The sequence below is a fragment of the Salvelinus alpinus genome, chromosome 6, assembly GCF_045679555.1.
Source record: "Salvelinus alpinus chromosome 6, SLU_Salpinus.1, whole genome shotgun sequence".
Taxonomy (NCBI): domain Eukaryota; kingdom Metazoa; phylum Chordata; class Actinopteri; order Salmoniformes; family Salmonidae; genus Salvelinus; species Salvelinus alpinus.
This window is the reverse complement of record NC_092091.1, coordinates 35876339-35901879: the sequence shown is the minus strand read 5'-3', so window position 1 is coordinate 35901879 and position 25541 is coordinate 35876339. Positions and strand designations below refer to the sequence as shown.

Sequence of the window (25541 nt, the reverse complement as noted above, 5' to 3'; positions counted from 1 at the left end):
TTCTTTCAAAAAACAGGATGTTTTATTACAAACAAAAGTTAATTTACTACAGTATACAAGCATGAAATAGACTTTGTTAGGCAAATTTTACAATAGGAAAAATTTATTTTTTAAATGCCCATCATTGTTAAAGTGGAAATCAGCAGAAGAAACCATAACAAAGCGGTCTCCTCAGCCCTGGTTTGGTAAATCAAATTTTATCTGTCACATGCGCTAAAATGCTTACTTACAAACCCTTAACCTACAATGCTTTAAGAAGTGAAGATTAAAAAAAAAAAAAAAATTAAGTAAAAAATTGAAAAGTAAAAAATTGAAAATAAAAGTACCAAAAAGCTGAGAGATGGGGCTGGAAAAATGTAATCATTCTCGATTTCATAGAAAGAGCTATGGACGCAAGGATTGACCATCCATTATATCAAAATTATAGTTTTAACCAATGTTTTGAGGGTATATTGTTTACAAACATTGGAGTAAAATAAGCTTATATTTGGGGTTCTAATGGGGTACGTCAGTTGAACTAAGCTAATGAGGTATTTATAAGATATATTCTTCAAGAATCAATGGGTACACATCATTAATTTCTAAGTCCAAAAATGTATGTCGCAACTTCTGATTGCCACTTGAAGGCCACGTTTACACGTGTAGCTAACATATTTAGTTTTAATTATTGTGTTTTATTGTTTTATTGAGAAGCCACACAGTTATACATGAAAATAGTCAAATAAAGACAATACTCCTTGTCACTCATTGTTATGTCAAACATTTGGCTTGACAATCACAGCAATGGAGTAGGCAAGAACACAAACATATCTGCGACCAAGCTAATCCAAGCAGAACTGTAAACTGGTCCAATATAATGGACCAGTTTCATCTGGCTTATGGGTCCAACTGCTCGCAGATGTCTTGGCCTTGTTTTTAGGAGTACAGGATCATGCTGGAGAAGAAGCCATGCGAGGGGAAAGAAGGGGAGGGAGCAGGGGGAAGTGGTTGTCCTAGTGACAGTACATTTTAAAAGCGTGCACGGATACGCTCCAGAGGGTCTGTTTCCCACATCTTGGGGTCCCAGGCCTGGAACCAGCCGGTGAAGGTTGGCGGTTCCATTCCCTGCTTGATCGTGGTGATGGCAATGCCCCGGCGTCCAGAGGGGTCTGAATCCAAGTAGTCTGTGGCTGAAAGACAAAAAGAAAGCTCTACATTAAGTCCCATAGATTGACACTTTTTGTCAATGACTACAATGAGGTAGGGATAGAGTGTATGTATGAACAATGGCCAATAAATCCAGATTATTAATCAATCCTACCAATTTTTGCTGATCCGGTCCTCTCCACTTCGTTGGCCTCGTTGCCTATCCAGAGGAAGACCTATTAAAATAATAGAAAAAGAGAGTGGATCATCAATAGAAATAGAATAATTAGACAGACATTCCCAGTCAAGTTAATGCTCCGTGATGTGTGGACCGGCGGCCATATTAATTGTACTGTGTGTGTTCCCATGCCAGGAACAATGATTTACACTAGATGACAGACAGGAGGTGCTGTTTTGAAGCAACCACGCCTCCTTCTTGGCATTCCCCAACCATTGTAAATAAAACAATTTAAGCTACAGAAATACATGTATTGATGTCTACATTTGTTTTTGCCACCTTTATTCTATTATAGACACCTTAATGTATACTTTTAAATACTATTATGTGAGCTAATAAATATATATATTTTTTAAAGTCCTTAAAGTAAACATTTTAAAAACTGTATATTTTTTATCTTATGTTACTGTTCCCACTACAACAAAAACATTCTTAAATACATGTAATTTTGTCCTTTAAAAATTTAATTGAAATACTGTAGAATTCCATTCATTCCTATGGATGACTGCCAATACGGCTGACCGGTAGCTTCAAAGCCTCTCATTGGCCAATACATAGTACCAGCAATCCAGGGTTTATATACATCAGGAAGTATGTCATTCTATTTCTATGGGATCAACCCTGCACACTCAAATTATTATACAGGAAACAATAAAAGCAGGATGTGAAGAGGGATTGGAGGATTGGACCACTACCTCTAAAAACTCATGGCAGGACTTCAGTTGTATCAGAGCCACTGGGATCATGCGGATAATACTGTCTAATGGTTTTATAATGGTATTCCACATCATGCCAAGACCTTACCTGATCCCAAGTGTCCAGAAGCATGACATCATCAGTTGCCAAGTCTGACTGGTTGAAATCTCCAGGCACCTCCTCAGCCTGAGAGAGAGAAAGAGAAAGAGAAAAATACAGAGTATCCTTTGATGTCTCCAACCTTCACAACCAAATAGGCCATCCCTTCACTAAGAGAAAGCATTCCTCCACTCACTATGAGTCTGCCAGTCTTGTTAGAGCAGCCAAACAGGCGTGGTGGCTTCACCATCTTCTGCAGACAGCTGGAGGTCTGGTACTCCTTCTTCCCTCCCAGAGCAGACCAGAACCCAGCTGGGGAAGAGAGCAGAATATGGTACATCAAAACACTCATCATACCAGTTTCATTCAATGCAAATGGAGAAACATCAGAAAAATACAAGAATAAATTATAGTGAGTACATCATTTTGTAATGATTGTTCAAATGTAATATTTGCTAATAAAAGCACTGCAATAAAAGTATTTAAAATAGAAAAAAATGAATGTAAAATAAATCCTATCATCACTAAGGCACATTTTGTTATGACAGTCACCAGGTGTAAGACTACAACACCCACCAGGCTCCTTGCCCTCTGACACCACAGTGGCACGCCCTCCTCCCAGGAAAGAGGTGACATGCTGTGCCGCAGCCATCTCCTCCTCAGTGGCCCCCACTCCCCTCCACAGGAACATAGTGTCAGAGGACTTCAGCACAAACACATCATTGGTGTTCAGGAACGCAGCAGAGGGCTCCACCTGAGGAGAGGATTGGAGACGGGGGAGGGCACGAAGTCTTGAATCTTGCGTCGTTTTATAAATCAACTCATACACCCTGTACCATTTTTGTTGTACCATCGCTACATCAAAAATCTCTTTCCAACTATTTTCAATTTGTATGGCACAGCTGTCAACATCCTGGTCCACAAATGAAACTGGCATACTGTCCTATGTATGCTACTTTTATTCCTCCGTCAGTTTTGATCCTTTATATTAGGCAGACAGACCAGTTCCTTACCTCCTCCTGCTGCCACCTGCCTCCTCCATTTTTGTGGTAATGTTGTAATCAATTGGTTGTAATCTTGGATTGAGTAGACCTTCCCATACAATTCTGATAACTCCATAAAATACATAACTCTACCATTCCAATTTACAATATCATTTAATAACAAAATACCCTTTTCAAACATATTTGACATAAATACAGGTTTTTTATTAACCAGCACATTTGAGTTCAGCCATTATATTTGTTCTATTTTTTCAGGGGGATGAAATTGAAATTGTAACCAGCTCTGCAGTGCTTGCTTGAAAAAGAGAGATACTTGAAAAATGTTTAATTTTAAATTAATCGAAAATGGGACATGGCAATCTGCACAAAGGCAAAAAGGCAATTTTTAAACAATGGATGAGCTTTTCTTAGTACTCTATTTGAAAAACATTTAGGGTTCAAGAAAAAACTTGAAGCTTTTAGAGAGAGGTTTAGTGCTTTTACATTTAATAACCTCAACCCACACAATTCATATTCATTATATAGACAGGCATGCTTTATCTTGTCTGGTTTAGCGTCACAGATATACGTGTATGTTGTGTGACTGACTGACCTCTACAGCCCGTGTGGCCTTGGTGGAGCTCTGGCGGATGTGGAAGAGGCGTGTGGAGCCCACCTTGCTCTGGCCCCCCTTACGGGACGTTCCGCCCAGGTGGATCACCATGGGCTTCCCCTTGAACAGACTCATCAGGTGGGCCGGCTCCTGGCCCTGAGTCACACGCACCTGGAGGAGAGAGGAGAGGAGACATTTCAACACAACCATTAGACCATGGGCTTTCACAGCCAGGTTGTTACTGTAAAACAGATTTTGTTCTCAATGACTTACCTGGCTAAGGTTAAATAAATAAATCACACTTCCAAACTACAAAGACAAGAGGACACTTCTCTGAGTGTTTGAAAGACATATGAGGTGTGTTTAAATCAGATTTATCTGAATGGGGAGCAATTGTTCTTGGATTGTCTTTGTACAGTAAGTGTTACCTGGACAGGTGAGCCTCCCATGGAGTCGTCCAGCCTGACCGTCAGGAAGGCAGAAGCAGCCAGCTCATCCTGAGTACACTTCCGCCCCTGCCTGAAGACATCAATCAATCAATATATCAATCCATCAATCACTGTTATGGTATGGGATAACATAGACACAAACAGAGAGAACTTAATGTGCTCCTGCAGTTACACTGAGTATACAACAAATTAAGAACACCTGCTCTTTCCATGACATAGACTGACCAGGTGAATGCAGGTGAAAGCTATGATCCCTTATTGATGTCACTTGTTAAATCCACTTCAATCAGTGTAGATGAAGGGGAGGAGACAGGTTAAAGAAGGATTTTTATGCCTTGAGACAATTAAGACATGGATTGTGTGTATGTGCCATTCAGTGGGTGAATGGGCAAGAAAAAATATTTAAGTGCCTTTGAACAGGGTATGGTAGTAGGTCCTAGGGGCGCTGGTGTGTGTCAAGAACTGCAATGCTGCTGGGTTTTTCATGCTCAACAGTTTCCCTTGTGCATCAAGAATGGTCCACCACCCAAAAGGACATCCAGCCAACCTTACACAACTGTGGGAAGCATTGAAGTCAATATGGGCCAGCATCCCTGTGGAACGTTTTTGACACCTTGTAGAGTCCATGCCCAACGAATTGAGGCTGTTCTGAGGCCAAAAGGGCACAACTCAATATTTGGAAGGTGTTCTCAATGTTTGGTATACTCAGTCTATAGCTCCAGTTTGATGATGGCTCTCTCTTGTGGCGACATGGTGAACAGCACTCACCAGGTGTAGATGATATGCTGCTCCCTGCCTCCTAGGCGGTAGCTGTACAGGACCAGGTAGCAGTCACCTCCATAGAACTGGCCGTAGCTGGAGGGGTCCACTGGCACCTGGGCACCATCCTCCACACGCCACACCTGAGGAGGAGAAGCATCACCTTTAGTTACCAAGGTGCAACTCTCAGTGTGGTACATTAAAAACAATTCACATATGGGCTGGGTGGTCTAGTGGTCGGGACGGCAGCCTCCAGCACACATGCACAAGTTTGCCTACTTCCTTGTAACACATTCTCCCTCTGCCTGTTATTCTCTCTATGGCTCTAAGGCACATTGGAGAAGGAGGTCTGAGGGGGATGGACCTTGGATGTTCTCCTCCAAAACAGTTCAGAAGTATGAGAGGAGATAAGATGAAAGGATTTGTGGAAAGACAAATTGAGATTCACTCTTTTCACTCCTTTAAACAAAACAAAAAAACTATTCTCACACCACCAGGAGTAGTAGAATTAGAGAGTGATGTAAAAATATTTGAAAGTACTACTTAAGTAGTTTTTTTGGGTATCTGTACTTTACTATTTATATTTTTGACATATTTATATTTACTTTTACTTCACTACATTCCTAAAGAAAAGTATGTACTTTTATTCCATACATTTTCCCTGACACCCAAAAGTACTCGTTACATTTTGAATGCTTAGCAGGACAGGAAAATATTCTAATTCACACACTTATCAAGAGAACATCCCTGGTCATCCCTACTGCCTCTGATCTGGCGGACTCACTAAACACATGCTTTGTTTGTAAATGATGTCTGAGTGTTGGAGCGTGCCCCTGGCTATCCATAAATAAAAAGAAAAAAAATGAAAATGGTGCCGTCTGGTTTGCTTAATATAAGGAATTTGAAATGATTCATACTTTTACTTTTGATTCTTAAGTATATTTTAGCAATTACATTTACTTTTGTTACTTAAGTATATTTAAAACCAAATACGTTTAGACTTTTACTCAACTAGGATTTTACTGGGTGACTTTTACTTTTACTTGAGTCATTTTCTATTAAGGAATCTTTACTTTTACTCAAGTATGACAATTGGGTATTTTCCACCACTGGAGTTAGATCATCATACTGAATCTCATCACTATATTCTCTCAGCAGTACCTGAACCTTCCCGGATCCGTCATCCACCATGCCGTGTTGGGTAACCATGGTCTTGTTGGTGTGTAGGGCGGAGGAGTCGAAGGGGACCTGCTCCACCCTGGCAATACGTCCCACACTGTAGGCCTGGCCTGGGCCCGTGGTCTGGTCCTTGTCCTTCCAGTTACAGAAGAACTGCTTAAACAGGGTAGTCTCTCCTCCGCACGGCAACACCTGGATCTGTACAGGACAGAAGAAGACATCAAAGGACTTCAATCATTCAACCCACATATCTGTAAAGGGACATGATAGCAGTAGATCCAAAGGAATTGGTCAATACACAGAGCTGAGTGAGTGGTGATGGGATGTGGAGAGGTTGTTGTTGTAGTGTATGACTTTTGCACAATTCAGCAGCAGTAGGGTAGAAAGGATACTGTCATGGTGCATAACTTTGGCATGCGAATGCACGGCAGCAGTCTGAAGACATGTTTGCTGTAACGTTACCTGGGTCTGCTTGGGGTAATTCTTCTCCTTGATGAACTGTTCTGCAGCATTCATGGCAGCCTTGCGCTCATCTGTGGAGGCACTAGGTCCTTTCCAGACAAAGATCTTGCAGTCCGATCCGTTGTCCAGAATGTAACACTCGCTGGGAGAGAGCATCTCTTGTTTGAAGGGGCTGGTCTGGGCCACCACTGACACCTTCATGGAGCCGGCCGCATCAGAGATCTACAACCCAATACAATACATCTTTATTCATCCACATTATACAGAGACAACTGAAATGGACCATTGTGCTTTCACAGTACACAGCACCACCACAAAACATACACATATGACAGACTGGGAACAGCACAGGGTTGCGAGTCTTTACCATGTAGAGAGCTCCCTTCTTGTTGGATTTTTCAACAGTCTCGTCATCAGGGCTTCCTGCAGGGATGTTGGGTTTGGGCCCCAGAGCCTTAACATAAACACAAACACAGCTATTATTAATACCCTGAATAAGGAGAAATAAGTCATAGCCAAGTTTATCAGCTCTGCCTAAGAAGTCCCATTGCGCTCATCTACAGTTCCACCATTGCATAAAAACCCTTGTATAGAGTTTGTGACCACCGTGCAAGACCAGGAACAACTCCTTACCTTTAAAAAATGCATTAAATGAGACAAAATAGAAGACAGCTAAAATGATTCAAGTTCATACTGCAATGTCTTAGTGTGCTAAAAGGGCATAATAATGCCAGATGCCAGTAACCCTCGCTCCCATATTCCCTTCCTGTATTACAGGGACAGGAAGTGGTGGTGAAGGTGACTCACGTCGATGACAGCCTGTCGGTGAATCCCAAACTGCCCCCTCGCCCCTATCAACTCGCTCGAAGGGCCCTCCGTCGTCACGTGTTGCTGACGAAACTCCGAGGGTGACCTCCAGAGAGTAGGGATGGGATCAATAAACCCATCAACTTCGGAACACACTCCTTACTTGAATGATGCAATACATTTTCCACTTTTAAACAATAAAACGACCATGAAATTCTAATTAACGAATCCCCCTGTTGTTATACAAGATATAAACCACAGTAACAGTTAAACATTTAATTTGGGAGGTATGTCATCTGTTACATGTATCAAGTCTCGAAATCAGACATTAACAAATGCAAACAACATATAATTAGGAATGCCTCTCCATTATTTTATGAAATTGCGCAGACTCCAAACATATCGCAGTGCGTGTCGGGATAGCACTTCGCTCTGAAGCCTGCAGCCTTGCTGGCTCGGTGGAAGTGACTATCTGAAGGTCTAATTAGCCCCTACACTCTCGATCATCTTCACTCCCTCAGCAATGAGACACTTGTGCAAATGGCAGAGGTGCGCATGAATGTGCAATTGGAGGGGGAGCGGTGAGGGGATGATTTGGGATTCAGTCAGAGGCTCTCCTCCCTCCTCGATCATCTGTGTGTGTGTGTGTGTGTGTGTGTGTGTGTGTGTGTGTGTGTGTGTGTGTGTGTGTGTGTGTGTGTGTGTGTGTGTGTGTGTGTGTGTGTGTGTGTGTGTGTGTGTGTGTGTGTGTGTGTGTGTGTGTGTGTGTGTGTGTGTGTGTGTGTCTGGATAAGAGAGTGTTAAATTACTAAAATGTAAAAATGCAAATGTCTCACGTTGATGATAGCCTCTGGCTCTCCTCCCTCCTCAACAATTTGCAGCTTGGCCCGGCCATTCCTCTCGTTGTCACGGACATCGATGGCCACCTCGGACGCCTTCAGTCGCTCGAAGCGGTTGCACTCACTGCCACACCACTGGAAGATGTCCTGAGAATAGAAACAAAAGTTGTCTTAATGGCCATGACTCAGACTTAGGGTAAGGGAGGAGTCTTGCCTCTGGATATAACTACTTATGCATGCTCATGTATGCTCCACAAAATACAACTGGGGTATTTTACTGCCCTCTCCTTCTTTGGAGCCGTCATCCCTCCCATTACACATATGCAAACATTGTGCTTCTGCCTATGTGACAATCCCCTTATGTAGCATCGGCTAAGTTCAATGCACGAGGGTCTGGTTGAGGAGACCTAACTCCTTAACTTCTAATTTCATCGTTGAGCTTAGTCACTGATACCCTATCCCAGCTCACCTTTCCCAGGTCAACGATGAAGCAGTCCCCACTGTTGAAGCTGGACCAGGACATGTCCACCTCTGTGGCTCTGATGACCCTGCGGCCCTTGATGTGCAGCAGACGCTTGACGTTCGTCTCGTTGGTCACCACGTGCTGGAAGCCAGAGGCCACCCCACCTTGCTGAGGGACAGAGAATTTAAATAATGTGTCAGGTTAACAAAGCTAACAATAAAACATAGTTTATAAGAAGTTTATATGCACAGTGAGTATACCAAACATTAGGAACACCTTCCTAATATTGAGTTGCACCCTCCTGCTTTTGCCCTCAGAACAGCCTCAATTAGTCGGACATGGACCCTACAAGGTGTCGAAAGCATTCCACAGTGATGCTGGCCCATGTTGACTCTAATGCTTCCCAAAATTGTGTCAAGTTGGCTGGATGTCCTTTGGGTGGTGGACTATTCTTTATACACACGGGAAACTGTTGAGTGTGAAAAACCCAGCAGCGTTGCAGTTCTTTACACAAACCGGTGCACCTGGCACCTACTACCATACCCCATTCAAAGGTACTTAAATATTTTGTCTTGCCCATTCACCCTCTGAATGGCATACATACACAATCCATGTCTCAATTGTCTCAAAGCTTAAAAATCCTTCTTTAAACTCTTAGCCTGTCTCCTCCCCTTCATCTACACTGATTGGAGTGGATTTAACAAGTGACATCAATAAGAGATCATATCTTTCACCTGGATTCACCTGGTCAGTCTATGTCAGGGGTATTGAACTCTGACCCTATGAGGTCCGGAGCCTGCTGGTTTTCTGTTCTACCTGACAATTAATTGCACCCACCTGGTGTCCCAGGTCTAAATCAGTCCCTAATTAGAGGGAAACAATGAAAAAAAGCAGTGGAACTGGCTTCAAGGTCCAGAGTTGAGTTATAGGGGTCGCTGTCTTGAAAACTTGATTGCTGAGAAGCAAAACATTTTAGGACTATGTCAACAATTAACTAATGAAACAAATACCAAAAGATAGTTTTTGGGTGGAATTTTCCATAAATATTTTGTATACTCAGTGTATATTACATATGTTACAAACTCCAACTTCAAAGTTCATTGTGAGTAACTTTGTCCAGAGTAGTAAGTAAATATTTACTTCCAAGGCTTCCTTCTGAAAAAAGACCCAGATGTGCCCTCCCTCAGCCTGTCTGCCATTTCAAACTCTCCATAGCAACCTTCTATGGAAAACTTTAACCACTGTTAAAGCTAAAACTTAAAGACACAGTCCTTTAAATAGTACAGTTAGCTTTTTGGCAACATGTGTCGAGACTCATTAGTATTTCAACACAGGATTGGACCCTTTTTTTCAATTTTCGCCTAAAATGACATACCCAAATCTAACTGCCCATAGCTCAGCACCTGAAGCAAGGATATTCATATTCTTGATACCGTTTGAAAGGAAACACTTTGAAGTTTGTGGAAATGCGAAATCAATGTAGGAGAATATAACACATTAGATCTGGTAAAAGATCATACAAAGAAAAAAACATGTGTTTTTTTCATCATCTTTGAAATGCAAGAGAAAGGCCAGTATCTAACTTAGGACTCTAGGTACAATTTAGATTTTGGCCACTAGACGGCAGCAGTGTATGTGCAAAGTTGTAGACTGATCCAATGAACCATTGCATTTCTGTTCAAAATGTTGTATCAAGTCTGCCCAAATGTGCCTAATTGTTCAATATATACATTTTCAAGTACATAACAGTACACTCTCCTCAAACAATAGCATGGTATGTTTTCACTGTAATAGCTACTGTAAATTGGACAGTGCAGTTAGATTAACAAGAATGTAAGCTGTCTGCCGATATAAGACATGTCTATGTCCTGGGAAATGTTCTTGTTACTTACAATGTCATACTAATCATATTAGCGCACATTAGCGCAACCGTCCAGTGGGTGGGACACCGATCTGAAGAGATCCTTAACTTAATGGGAGTGTTGCTGTTGGGGTGGTCCTCACTAGAGAATTGATTACTACACCTTTGACCACCCATTGTGGTATCCTGTAATTCAATAGATCTAAACTTCAGTCTCATTAGTCACCAAGTTCAAATTGGAATCTACTTTGTTGTCAATACTTGGTTATCAATACTTAACCTAATAATGCAAAACCCGCACACATTATTTTCCTTCCCTTCACTGCATTGGGTTTCAATGTCATTGACATACACAGAGAAGTATAGTAGTGAGCTGTATAATAACAGAGTAAGCTTCTAAGTGCTGGAAAAGAAAACAGAGACTTTCAGTCATTTTTAATGATACAGTTTTCAGTAATACCTCACCTTGTACTTGATGCCAGACTTGAAGTATCCCAGGAAGGTGATAGACTCATTGTTCTGGACCTCTCTGAATTGGACCGGGCCTCCGCCCAGGAAATCATCCAGTTGGGTGCCAAAGATGGCTGCCGCACCCATTTCATCCTGAGAACTTTCATTTCCTGTGGTATCAGCCAATAGAGACAGAGATGAGGAGGAAGATTACCAATGGGAAAGGCCATAGAACATACAGAACGATGTAGGGTGAAGTTCCCCCTTAGGCGGTGTTCTTGGGTCAGATTTGCATTTTTCCTACTACTGATTAAGGTTAGGATTGCTGAATATAGCTGTGTACCTAGGGGAAACTTCACCCTGGAGCATTCAAAACATAAAAGGGAGGAACCATTCAGTCAATTATCAAATAAATATGACAGGTGAACTGGCATTTGTCTTTTGATAATGCTTATCATGATCATTTTCTGCACGTATAGGATAGCAGTTAAAGGCTCAGCTTGTGTGACTCTGGTGGTAGGATATATCACTGGGGTAACCAGCTCTATCTCTCACCCATCCACATGTGGATGTAGTATGAGGGGGCGGCGGTGGTGTAGAGCAGAACGTAGCAGTCTCCAGTGAAGAAGTTCCCATAGAGCTGTTTAGGAACCGGCTTCAGGTCCATCTTCTCCACACGCCATACCTGAAGACCAGGCCCCTTTCCTGCAATCTGGAACTCCTTATGGAACACCATGGTTCTGGAAGGGAGGAGGAGGAGCAGGAGAAAGCGAAGGGGTGATTAGGAGGAGGAGGAGGTGATGGAGAGTCAAGGTCATACACAAGATGACTGTCATTATCACTGACAAACACACAAAAAAATCTGAATCACAGTAAAGTCAAAGATATGATGTAAACGTATGGCTCTTTATCACCAGTTAACGAGACCTTGGATAGTGTCTGTAGTGGTAAAGGCTGACATATGGTGCTAAAAATGGAAATCTGTAGGTAGTACACTCAAAAATAATGCTGGGTTAAAAAAATCAATGTTGGTAAATATTGGACAGAACACTTGTTGAGTTATTTTGGAACAGCCAGTTGGGTCACTTAGTTGGGTTTTTGATGCTGGCTTATGGAGCTATGACCCACCGGGTCAGATCAGAAGACTGGAAGAGTGGCTTCGTGGGTGCGTGGCTTTCAAATTGATATTTTTTGCCTCCCGTGAGAGTAAATATCATTCTGGTTCATGTTATTTTGTATTGTCATCACTAATGAGGTTGCGCACTGACACTTTGTGGCTTTTATGAGGGTTCAAATCAAATCAAATCTTATTGGTCACATACACATGGTTAGCAGATGTTAATGCGAGTGTAGCGAAATGCTTGTTACACAAGAGTGTGAGTTGCTCAGGTGCCTATGCATATCCCAATGTTGGGAGAGTTACCACTGTTACAATATTTTAATAATGTTAGAACATTTATATTAACATACGTAACTTGCAAAAAATATTGAAGAACATTTGAAATTTGCAGTGCACAAACATATCATGATCAACAGGAATGACATTTACTCTCACGGGTGGCCAAAACGAACTATCTGAAAGCCACGTCACTAATAAGCCATGCCTCCAGTCTTCAAAGAAAACCACCCAATTAAGTGACCCTGCGTCCAAATTACCCTATTTGTGTTCTGTCCACTATTTACCCATTTTTTGAAGTGTAGAAGTACCAAAGTCCTAGGTTTCATAATACACCACTACTTTAGTATTGTGTCATATGTGTAATAGGATCATTACTGTACGTTGTACGTCAATTATGTTAGTTAATGTTTGACTGAATCCTTAGAGGCATTTATTACACAACACAAGTCAAAGCTCCAGGTAATATTTTCTCCAGGTAAACAGAGGAAATTATTGGCTCACTGAAGAGAAGGCCATATCACATGACTATTGACTTTAAACAGTATTGTTTACTTAAGACAGGTGTGTGTTCTGTTGAATGACCCAATATTATGTCAGCAGATCCCTGTGTCTGTTGCAAAACAAAGGAGTGGTTGCAGTTCCGGATTTTCTGGAAACCGTTTTGCTGGGGCTAAAAATACTGATATTTCTGCCCATGTGAAGGATTTTTTTTCTTAGCTGCTGCAATAGAGATCCTATGAAATTACTAGAGGGGCTTTGTCATACACTCTTAATGTTCAAGAATGGAGTGAAAATGGCAGCCACATTGGTCAGGAACAAATCCAAACCAGTGTAATATGAGTTAATGGCAGTAGAGGCATAATCCAGATTTGATTTATGCAGGAACATAACAGATAGGCGTGTGATATATCAGAAATTGAGTAATAGAATTACTGTCAACTTAAAATATTGTCATATAATTATAAATACAGTTTATACAGGTTTTGTACAAATAGCCTCTAAAATATGTTCAAAAAGACCATAAATGACTAAATTATTTGTTTTCTTGGTAAACTGTGAGTGCTATTATATGATACACTATCAGTACTTTTTACAACTTGTCTAACTCTTATCATCAACTGATTTCAGCCAGTGTATTGCTGTGGATTGACTGCCTTGTTTGAATGGAATGTTGGAATCATTCCTCTTAAACTGTCTGGCTAGCTAACTAACAAACATACAGTGAAGATAAATTCTTCAAATTAATTTTTTCCCACACTATCTTATCACAGCACTGGCACACCATGGTTGACCAACTCCTTGACCAAAATGGCTGACACTTAGACCATCATCAGAAGGTTAATGTCCATTCTAGTATTTTGTTCCCTATTCTAAGTCTGCTGCCTATGTAATTGCTGCTCATTGCTCCACTGCCGCTTTGATCGGCGATGAATGCCTTTGTCTGATGTAGCTTACACACTTCATTTTGTACACAAAGGAGATGGTCGACAAGTTCAAACTATTGCATTCCATGCCTCAGTAGGCTTTTAAGCATAAGCATGATTTCATGTTCTTTTTTCAGAGTTAGGCTACATGCAGCCGTTTACATGTTGTCCAAAAAAGACATGGCAGCAACTACAAATATAAGCCTACATCATCACACAAACAAAGATTGCTTTCACTCCAATGCAATGTGTAAGGACAGCATCCTGCTTGTGCAGCTGCAATATCCCTTACAACAGACAGAGAAGATTGTAGCCTTCTCATTGGCCTTGAATGTTCCTTCAAATCATCAGAGTTTTTACTTCAGCTGTCCGGAAAAATGAGTCAGAGACATAGGCTACTTCATTTATTTGGCAACGGTATTTAGTCTTTCTTTACTACGGATGTCATCCACATAATTAAAGCAAAATGTCATGCTTTTAACATTGTGTGTGAAACCTTTTAGAATGTCGCGTTGTCAAACAACCGCTCTGTATCACAGAGGCAGTATGTCTCTCATACCTCATGTTTTTGTATCAATATCAGACTTACATGAAACCGGATACTTTACCATTACTCCTTAATGAGAATGGTGTCTATCTCGAATTCCGACAGTAACTCAATGTTGATCTAGGGTGGTGGTGCAAATGAGAGAGTGAGTCACATGAGCCTGACTGACTCGAGAGAAAGAACTGTTTCTCTCCCTTTCTCTCTCTACTTATCTCTCTTTCTTTCTCTTTCTCTCAAACTGACTGTTAGGATGACTTATCCATTTCTCAACATTTCAGCATCTGAAAATGTATTGTGGTCCATATTCACCATACAAGCATACCTGACATGATTGCGTTCCAAACTTGAAATGTCATGTACATAAAAGACGTGATAGAAGATATTTTTTCATTTTATTGATCTCAGCAAATACAGTGTTTTGATTGAAGCGTCTCATGAGACTGGATTGGAATAAGAAGAAACATTTTCCCCAAGACGGGAATCTGTAAACATATGCCCCTGTAGCCCATGTGGTCCTCTAACCAATTACTCTCTCAGTATTCCGCAAGCAGCTCGATTCCTCTGTGGTTCTACTGGATGGGTTCTGGGCTAATTCACAACACTTACCCACCTCAGACGCCAAACAGTAAAAACTATAGGATGACAGACCACAAAATGACATACACACTACATGACCAAAAGTATGTGAACACCTGCTCGTCGAACATCTCATTCCAAAATCATGGGCATTACTATCGAGTTGGTCCCCACCGTAGCTGCTATAACAGCCTGCACTTTTCTAGGAAGGCTTTCAACTAGATGTTGGAACATTGCTGAGGGGACTTGCTTCCATTCAGCAACAAGAGCATTAGTGAGGTCGGGCACTGATGTTGGGTGATTAGGCCTGGTTGGCAGTCAGCGATCCAATTCATCACAAAGGTGTTCGATGGGGATGAGGTTAGGGCTCTGTGCCGGCCAGTCAAGTTCTTCCACACCGATCTTGACAAACCATTTCTGTTTGGACTTTGCTTTGTGCACGGGGGCATTGCCATGCTGAAACAGGAAAGGGCCTTCCCCAAACTATTGCCACAAAGTTGGAAGCACAGAATTGTCTAGAATGTCATTGTATGCTGTAGCATTAAGATTTCCCTTCATTGGAACTAAGGATCCTAGCCCGAACCATAAAAACAGCACCAGACCATTATTCCTCAGCCACCAAACTTTACAGTTGGCACTATGCAATGGGGCAGGTAGCGTTCTCGTGGCATCCGTCAAACCCAGATTCGTCCATTGGACTGCCAGTTGGTGAAGCGTGATTCATTACTCCAGAGAAAGCGTTTCCACTGCTCCAGATTCCAATGGTGGCGAGCTTTACACCACTCCAGCCGACGCATGGCATTGTGCATTGTGATCTTAGGCTTGTGTGTGCCTGCTCGGCCATAGAAACCCATTTCATGAAGCTCCCAACGAACAGTTCTTGTGCTGACCGTGCTTCCAGAGGTAGTTTGGATCTCGATAGTGAGTGTTGCAGGACAGACCATTTTTATGCGCCACGCGCTCCAGCACTCGGCGGTCCCGTTCTGTTAGCTTGTGTGGCCTACCACTTCATGGCTGAGCCGTCGTTGCTTCTAAAAGTTTCCACTTCACAATAACAGCACTTACAGTTGACCGGGGTAGCTCTAGCAGGGCAGAAATTTGACGAACTGACTTGTTGGAAAGGTGGCATCCTATGACGGTGCCATGTTAAAAGTCACTGAGCTCTTCAGTAAGGCCATTCTACTGCAATGTTTGACTATGGAGATTGCATGGCTGTTTGCTCGATTTTATACACCCGTCAGCAACGGGTGTGGCTGAAATAACCGAATCCATTCATTTGAAGGTGTGTCCACATACTTTTGTATATATAGTGTATAATTGATGTTATCTGTGTGACACACCCTCCCAAAAACATTTACCCACTGCTACATTTACATAAAATGTAATGTAAGATTGAGACATAAACGACATAATGAAAAATGAAATAATAAATGGAAAATAGAACAATTAATTAATTATCTGTCATTAGTTTATTTAGTTCACAATATCATTGTGTTAAAACATATCAATATGCAGAGATATATGGCAGAGATAGGCCTATATATGTTTTACCTCATATACCAATGTGTGTAACTTTCCATACTATTTATTCACTGCAGCATGCTAATACAGCAACTCAATTGAGCAATACAATTGAAAAATGGCTGTAGTATACAATAAAATGGATGTATTCTAAAATTTGTAATTAAAAAAAATGTCTGTGAAAGTCTTTCCAATATGCAATCATACTGTTAATTCCTCTGTAAAATATGAATATGACTCATATAGACGGTTTTTGCATAGGTTTTCCCCTCCTGGATCCTACTAGCTGAGCCACCAACTACAATTTAAAGGCACAGTTTATTACTGAAACAGTTCTTCTTTTTTACCCCTCTGCCATTCTACACATTTTGTGGGAATTAACCTATTAACATGTATGCATCAATTCAAAAGAATAGCTAATATATCTAGCCAAACCAGAAATGTGTTTGCAAGGCAACTGCGATACGATAAAGAATAGACTGGCAGCAACATGTCACTTTCACACCAAAGATTCTGCTGATAAACAAAAAAAATACTTTAAAGTTTAGTTCTCGTGTATATCTGTATCCTAATTGGATGAGAATTGCTGACGTAAGGATATAAAACTTCTGTATTTTTTTTTTTTTTACCTGATAGTAGAAAACTTTCGAAGATGAACTCAGCAGCAAAGGCAGATGTGGATGTTGTGTAGTAGCCTATTCAAGATTCTGCAAAGATTGTGAGTGAGGCTATTATAAAGCCAGAGCATCTCGGAAAGAAGAGGCATCTCAAGCCCCACCCAATCCAATTTGCAAGTAACAACACGTCGTGACCAAAAATAACTATCTGAAAACCACGCCCCTAATAGGCCATGTCTTCTGAAAATAGCCCGGTTACCCAAACATTTAACCATCAGTTGGGTTTTTATTAACTTTCATGCTGGGTTGACCCAGCACCTGAGGAGGTGTGCCCTTTTGGGGGTGTGACTTTCAGATTGTTTTGTCTATCCGTGGGAGTAAATGTAATTCCTGTTCATCATGTTAAGTTTGTACACTGCAGATTTTTTTTTAAATCAATAGTTTTGCACATCACATATTTGAATATAAATTTAATGAAAAGATACATAATATGCTTGACTCCACCTTACAAAAACACGTTGCTGGATATTTGCAACATTACTATTTTAATATTAAAACAAAGTGGTAACAATCCCAACATTAAGATATGCATAGACGGTTGAGGAACTCATACTCTTGTGTAAGCCTCATTAATACTCATTAAGTCTGTGCTCAATCTTAGCAGAACCGATTAACTGGAATTAAATTTACTCTCACGGGTGGCAAAAAAATGAAAAAGCCACACCACTACTAAGCCACGCCTCCATTTTTGGGAGCGTATAAACAATTTATGTGAACAAAAAAAGTTATTTTATATTTCCCTCGGACATTGTACACATTTTGTGGTGATTAACCTATTGACATTTATTCGAAAGAATACCCAATACATCTAGCCTACCTCAGATGAGTTTGCAAGGCAACTGCGATATGATAAAGAATAGACCGGCAGCAACGTTTCTTTAATACTAAAAATGCTGCTGATAAAGAAACAAATAACTTTTACAATATACAGAAAGTCAAGGATTATCTCGTGGAGCCAATTTATTTTACAAATCTATCTGTATCCTAATTGTATGATAATTGCTGATTATACAACTTGTGTATTTTTCTATTTTTTTTACCTGATAGTGTAGAAAACTTTCGAAGATGAACTCAGCAGCAAAGGCAGATGTGGATGTTGTGTAGTAGCCTATTCAAGATTCTGCAAAGATTGTGAGTGAGGCTATTATATAGCTGGAGCTTTGCACTCAGAAAGAAGAGGCGTCTCCCGCCCTGCCCCAACTGAACCTGCAAGTAACAACACATAGTAAACTAGTGCTTACCACTGTAGGCCTACTTTGAGTAGGTAGTACAGGGCCTTTAGAAAGCCTACACGCTCTTGAACCTATTTTCATATTTTGTTGCGTTACAAAGTGGGATTGAAATATATTTAATTGTAATTTTTTTGTCATTGATCTACACAAAATACTCCTGTAATGTCAAAGTGAATAAATATATATATTTACAATATTTACAATATATATATATATTTACAAATTAATACAAATGTAATAACTAAAATATAGTTGTTGCATAAGTATTCACCCCCTTTGTTTAGGCAAGCTGAAATTAGTTCAGAAGTAAAATTTGGCTCAACAAATCACATAAGTTATATGGACTGACTGTGTGATCTAATAGGGGTTGACATGATTTTTGAATGACTACCTCTTCCTCGGTCCCCCATACATACAACATTTGTAAGGTCCCTGAGTCAAGTATTGAATTTCACAGATTCAACTACAACAACCAGGGGGATTTTCAAAAGCCTCATAACGAAGGGCAGTGATTGGTAGATGGGTAAAAATAACACATCAGACATTGAATAGATCTTTAAGCATGGTCAAGTACTGAATTATGCTGTGGATTATGCTAAACCACCCAGACACATCAAATATGCAGTTTTCCTTCTGAACCCACTCCCCCCCCAAACCCACTCCTCTCTTCATCATACTGAGCAGCACTGAAACCAAACCCTTACCTTACCTTAGAATAAACTGGGTTTATATCCTAACCCCAATCCCTCCCTTTAACCCAAACTGGTTTCATATCCAAATCCCAATCCCGCCCCTCCTGTATACTGACACACCCCACTCTTTCCCTTCTTTGAGCCCAACCCTCTCTTTATTCATGTCATGTTTAGTCTGATGTTTTGTTTTGACTCCTGTTTTGTTGTTTTCTTTTTCATTTCTATAATTGTAAAGCGACTTTGGGTCCGTATTATTATTAATGTAATACTGAAAAATGTGGCCCTAAATTCAAAGCCTTATGTTTGGGGCAAATCCAACACAACACTGAATAATTGCTTCCTTATTTTCAAGCATAGTGGTTGTGCATTTGTTATTTTTTAACCTTTATTTAATTAGGCAAGTCACGGTATGGGTATATGCATGACATTAGCAAAGACTGGGGAGTTTTTCAGGATGAAAGAAACGGGATGGAGCTAAGCACAGGCAAAATCCCAGAGGAAAATCTGCGTCAGTCTGCTTTAAACCGTACACTGGGAGAGCATTTCACCTTTCAGCAGGTCTATAACGTACAACACAAAGCAAAATCTACACTGGAGTTGCTCACCAAGAAGAGTGGACAGTTGGACAGTTTTGACTTAAATCTGCTTGAAAATCTATGGCAAGACTTGAAAATTGCTGTCTAGCCATGATCCCCAACACCTTGACAGAACCTGAAGATTTTTTTAAAGAATAATGGGAAAATATTGCACAATACAGGTGTGCAAAGCTCTTGTGAGACTGACCCAAGAAGACTCACAGCTGTAATCGCTGCCGAAGGTGTTTCTAACATGTATTGACTCAGGGGGGTGAATACTTATCCAATCAAGGTACTGTATATTAGTGTTTCACTTTTCATTCATCTTAAAAGACATGTTAGAATTTGTCTTCCACTTTGACATCAGTATTTTGTGTAAATTGTTAACAAAAAATTACAATTAAATCCATTTAATACCACTTTCTAAGACAATACCATTTGAAGAAATCCAACGGGGGTGTAAACTTTCTGTAGACACTAGGTACATACCAGTCATACAGGTACACAGACTATTTTTGTTACATGAAGTTCAAAAAAGTGTTTTTATCCTTATTTATGTAACTTTACAACTACTGTCACTGTATGATAAATTGCATTCATTCCATAATTCATTCTCACACCAATGGAGCACACATCAAGATTATGACATTGTTATGTTATAAACATGTATTTATGTGTAATAAATTATGTTCTGAGTTGTTATTTTTATTATGGTGGTGTAGGTGGATGATGGCATGTTTTTGCAAACAAAGTAGCATTTCAAACAATGTCAACAACTGCATAAATTACATAGATGGGTCTTGAGAGAATATCTCTCTAGAGAATAACTAAATCTCTGAGGCCATGAGATTGGTGCCTTTCTCTTCTCATTGTCACTGATATCAGGCATCATGCTGTACTCAAAGACGTTAAACCTATTGTGAATGAAACTGCATTTTGTGGCACATTCATGTGAATCACTCATGAGTGAAATGTGATTTCCAAGTGTTTAAAAAACATTGTCCTACCAAGAAGAGGTTTTAACTAGGTGGAACTCCCTTCCCAAGCCTTTACATACCAATTGTATTATTAATAAATCCTTTGTGATCAATATGATAATTTCTCTGTATGTATTTTTCTATAAAAAATTTGCCGCCTACTGGTACATGTGGTATAAACTGTGTAAATTGTATTGATAGGGAAACTAAGCTTCCTGAAGCACTGAGGCATTCCATCCCATTGTGTCAAATAGGTTCATTATTTGAGGCTTTGATCAACACAGTGTACACTAGTGGCACCTACTGGTCAAAAGAATTTAGAGCAGCCAAATGATCATAGATGATGTCCCACACACAGTAGCACCTGCGCAGAGTAGCTTTTTGTCTTCAACCGAAACCAATACCAAACCAATCAGGTGGTTGTTTGACAAAACTAAGCTTTGGACGACATTGATTAAGTGAGAAGCACAGTGCTTTGAAGTAAACTGCTTAGTGATTTTGACGCATGCCTCGGAGCTTCGGTATCAACGTTAACATCAATAGTTAATTGACGTCAATATTGCACCTATAACTCCCCAAAACAACAAAAAAATAAAAAAAATAAAACTCTGTCAAAATAGAAATTTAAAAAAAATAAACAGTAATTTTCATATTTCAAACTGTTTTATTCAAAATATCATCAAACATCCTGAGAAACATAGATATACTGTATATTGCAGGATTAATAAAGTACAGTATTTCTCACATGTTGGTATTTTGAGTTTCTCTCTATAATTATATTGTTTATATTTTTTAAAGTATTGTTTGTGCATTGCCAGTCAGGGGTGCCAGTAATTTTGGAGCCCACTGTACATGCCTCCTTAGAATATCCTGTGGATTACATTAAAAAAGACCCAGCTGTTGGGTAAACCCAGCATGAAATTGAATAAACACTCAAATTATAGTTAAATTAACCCATGTTTGGGTAATCGGGTTATTATTTTTAGGAGGCATGGCCTATTGGGGGCGTGGCTTTCAGATAGTTATTTTTGGCCACATGTGCGAGTAAAGTAATCCCTGTTCATCATTTTATGTTTGTACATCGCAAATTGTACTTTTCTTGAAAAAAAATCATATTAAATATTTGAATAAAACAAAGTGGTAACCCTCCCACCACTGGGACACGCATAATATTGGGTAAGACTCAGAAACCCTAATCAAATGTCAGTGCGCAAAATACAGGTAACAGTACAACAGAACAGATGAACTGGAATTACATTTACTGTCATGGGTGGCCAGAAATAACTATCTGATAGCCAGCCCCCTACTAATCATGCCTCCAGTCTTTTGAGCTGACCAGGTGGTTCATAGCTCAATAACCCAACATCAATAACCCTACAACCCAGCTGAATGAGCCAACTAGCTGGATCAAAATAACCCAACGTGTGTTCTGTCCAATATTTAACCAAATTGGGTTGTTTTTAACCAAATTTTTTTTTTTGTGTATATGAATCTATAACCTTATGTAGCAGACGTCAAATTAACGGCTGAAACTAGATCCCCTACATTAGGGGTTCCAAACTTTTTTGGCCCATGACCCCATTTTGAAATCTGAAAATTCTCGTGACCCCAACCATGTGAAAAATTAACAGCCAATGTTAACTTTTATACTTGAGGCCATGGCAATCGAAAAACATTCCAACAGGATTTCTGATTCTCTTCTCAACTCACCATCACATACATTTAATATGGGGATATGACAGTCAATTGCAAATTAGTCTGACATAATGCATCATATCTCACCATCACTAATGAGATGGGTGTGCTTGATGCATGACGCGTCAGGGGGTGTGGTCGACAGCGTGCACCTCATCTCTGCTGTCACATCCAAGCTTGATCGATATTTGATTTTAATGCAGATGAACGCACCAAATCCAGCTTCACACAGATATGAGCTGGCGAAGGGTACGGTGAGTTTTAATGCTCAAAGGGAGACGGCAGGGTATTCCTTTTGATTCAGGAACCGTTAATGCATTGTGTGCAGCATTCGGTCACAGTTCGATCGCATGTTTGGTTTCACTTACAGGCGTGTCAAACGGTCGAACGGTCTAGGAAGTAGGTCCCAAAGTGCTCTTCCAAGCGAGGTGAGCAGTCATGACTTGTGTGGGACACTTACTGATGCTGTTTTTTGATAGAAACATGCACAGCCGAGGGAATGGTTCACTTTTGAAAGACTGTCTCTCTCCAATACATTTTTTTTCCTCTGAATACACTGATTTGGTCACTCACTCATCTGAAGAATGTTTTTGTATTTCCCCTCCACGCTTGCATTCAGTTTGTCTGTTACATACACAAGGAGAAACATTAACTTTTTATTACACAGAAAATCAAATCAAATGTATTCATATAGCCTTTCTTACATCAGCTGATATCTCAAAGTGCTGTACAGAAACTCAGCCTAAAACCACAAACAGCAAGCAATGCAGGTGTAGAAGCACGGTGGCTAGGAAAAACTCCCTAGAAAGGCCAAAACCTAGGAAGAAACCTAGAGAGGAACCAGGCTATGATGGGTGGCCAGTCCTCTTCTGGCTGTGCCGGGTGGAGATTATAACAGAACATGGTCAAGATGTTAAAATGTTCATAAATGACCAGCATGGTAAAATAATAATAATCACAGTAGTTGTCGAGGGTGCAACAGTTCAGCACCTCAGGAGTAAATGTCAGTTGGCTTTTCATAGCCGATCATTGAGAGTATCTCTACCGCTCCTGCTGTCTCTAGAGAGATGAAAACACCAGGTCTGGGACAGGTAGCACGTCCAGTGAACAGGTCAGAGTTCCATTGCCGCAGGCAGAACAGTTGAAACTGGAGCAGCAGCACGGCCAGACTAACCCTAGCCTCCCGACACATAAACTACTGCAGCATGAATACTTTGGCCCCATCCGATGATACCCCCAGACAGGGCCAAACAGGCAGGATATAACCCCACCCACTTTGCCAAAGCACAGCCCCCACACCACTAGAAGGATATCTTCAACCACCAACTTACCATCCTGAGACAAGGCCGAGTATAGCCCACAAAGATCTCCGCCACAGCACAACCCAAGGGGGGGGCGCCAACCCAGACAGGAAGACCACGTCAGTGATTCAACCCACTCAAGTGACGCACCCCTCCTAGGGACGGCATGGAAGAGCACCAGTAGGCCAGTGACTCAGCCCCTGTAATAGGGTTAGAAGTAGAGAATCCCAGTGGAGAGAGGGGAACCGGCCAGACAGAGACAGCAAGGGCGGTTCGTTGTTCCAGTGCCTTTCCGTTCACCTTCACACTCCTGGGCCAGACTACACTCAATCATAGGACCTACTGAAGAAATGAGTCTTCAATAAAGACTTAAAGGTTGAGACTGAGTCTGCGTCTCTCACATGGGTAAGCAGACCATTCCATAAAAATGGAGCTCTATAGAAGAAAGCCCTGCCTCCAGCTATTTGCTTAGAAATTCTAGGGACAATTAGGAGGCCTGCGTCTTGTGGCCGTAGCGTACGTGTAGCTATGTACGGCAGGACCAAATCGGAAAGATAGGTAGGAGCAAGCCCATGTAATGCTTTGTAGGTTAGCAGTAAAACCTTGAAAATCAACCAAGTCCGTTTGTTTTTACATCTATTGTGAATGACAACAGTTACACTCTCAATGCAAAAAATCTTTCTCTGGTTGAATATTAACTTTTAGATGTGAAAAATTGTCATTTGGATTTAAGGTTTCAAATCCTTAAGAGTCAACTGACGCACCCATGCATCAATCTGAGTAACGTAATACAAAAATCCTAATCAAAATCTGTTTAAGCTAGAGATATCTAGCAGAATATTTTTCAGGCATAATGCTGTGCTCATCTTGAATCCATCTTGGGAGAGGACGTGTGGTGTGCAGTCTCAATATTCTTTCGGCACTCACCCGTCTATCTCTGTGATGCAGCTGCAGACACCAAGCAATAGGCCTATCATTTGGGGGATGATAACAATAGGGAACGTACCTGCTTAAACTACTCAAAGATTTTAAACCTATTGTGAATGAAACTGAATGTTGAGGCACATTCATCTGAATAACTCATGAGACAAATGTGATTTCCAAATGTTTAAAAAACATTGTCCTACCAAGCATACACTGAAGTTGTAACTAGGTGGAACTCATTCCTTTCTTTTACAATTAAACTGCAGCTTCTCAAGCCAAACACAATCAAACAAGCCCAAAGACAACACGTAAAAGACGTACAGGTAAGACAACATTCCTTGTGTCTTGTGGGTCCAGTCCACACCCAACAATTATGAATAGTTGAAACTGAGAGCAATGTGTTTCCCAGACAAAGTGCAAGAGTACACAGTTAGCGTTTTTTGTAATTTCATCAGTAACTTACAGTATTAATCAACAGAATGATACTGTATAAACTGAATACCGTAGATTACCCGAAGAATGCACAGTGAAATACCATACATTTGTTTTACAGCACACTGTTATACCTTTCTGTAATTTCAACAGTAAAACACTGTAGAATGCACAGTAAAATACTGTAAATGTGTTTTACAGTATTAATTATTAATTATTAATTACAGTATTAATTACAGTAACCAGTATTATGGTTCATCGTGGGAAAACATTGTGGGCGACGGGAAATCCTTTGGCCCATTAACATATTTTAAGGCGTGGTTGGTCAAAGGCTATATTTGTTGCACCCATGAGTGAGAATGCTGTACCCCCACAAATACACTAATAGACTGTATTTTATGAATTATGTTAACTCTGTTCTGAAGTGCTACATTAACTTATTTGTAAATTGCTGGCAGTAATTTACTGTAATTCAGATTATAGTACAAATACTGCAATTTTGGAGCACCAAAATATGTTTGTCTCTCATGAACATATTTTGAAGTG

At 40.4% G+C, this 25541-nt stretch overlaps 1 protein-coding gene across 2 annotated transcripts; it reads right to left on the bottom strand.

The window, feature by feature from the left end:
- Positions 1 to 18309, bottom strand: LOC139578641 (gelsolin-like). Of its 2 annotated transcripts, none has more exons than XM_071406510.1 (16): positions 18208 to 18309; positions 11579 to 11763; positions 11039 to 11193; positions 8719 to 8880; positions 8247 to 8396; positions 6971 to 7057; positions 6604 to 6825; positions 6124 to 6339; positions 4972 to 5105; positions 4183 to 4273; positions 3755 to 3925; positions 2735 to 2912; positions 2355 to 2470; positions 2168 to 2245; positions 1301 to 1361; positions 1 to 1169 (listed from the first exon to the last, which is right to left on the bottom strand). In XM_071406510.1, the coding sequence occupies exons 2-16, from the start codon at positions 11757 to 11759 to the stop codon at positions 1009 to 1011; spliced, it is 2163 nt and encodes a 720-aa protein (XP_071262611.1). In that variant the 5' UTR covers positions 11760 to 11763; positions 18208 to 18309; the 3' UTR covers positions 1 to 1008. The 2 variants fall into 2 exon arrangements, with proteins under 2 accessions (XP_071262611.1, XP_071262612.1); XM_071406511.1 differs by lacking the exon at positions 18208 to 18309 and adding an exon at positions 17120 to 17252.
- Between the last annotated feature and the right edge of the window lie 7232 nt (positions 18310 to 25541).

Excerpts from the sequence above, each read along its gene's own strand:
- LOC139578641 (XM_071406510.1), bottom strand. The coding sequence starts at position 11,759 with ATGGTGTTCCATAAGGAGTTCCAGATTGCAGGAAAGGGGCCTGGTCTT. Across the intron at positions 6,340-6,603 it reads ATTACCCCAAGCAGACCCAG|ATCCAGGTGTTGCCGTGCGG; the intron begins GTAACGTTACAG and ends TGTCCTGTACAG. Across the intron at positions 1,170-1,300 it reads GACCGGATCAGCAAAAATTG|CCACAGACTACTTGGATTCA; the intron begins GTAGGATTGATT and ends TTTGTCTTTCAG.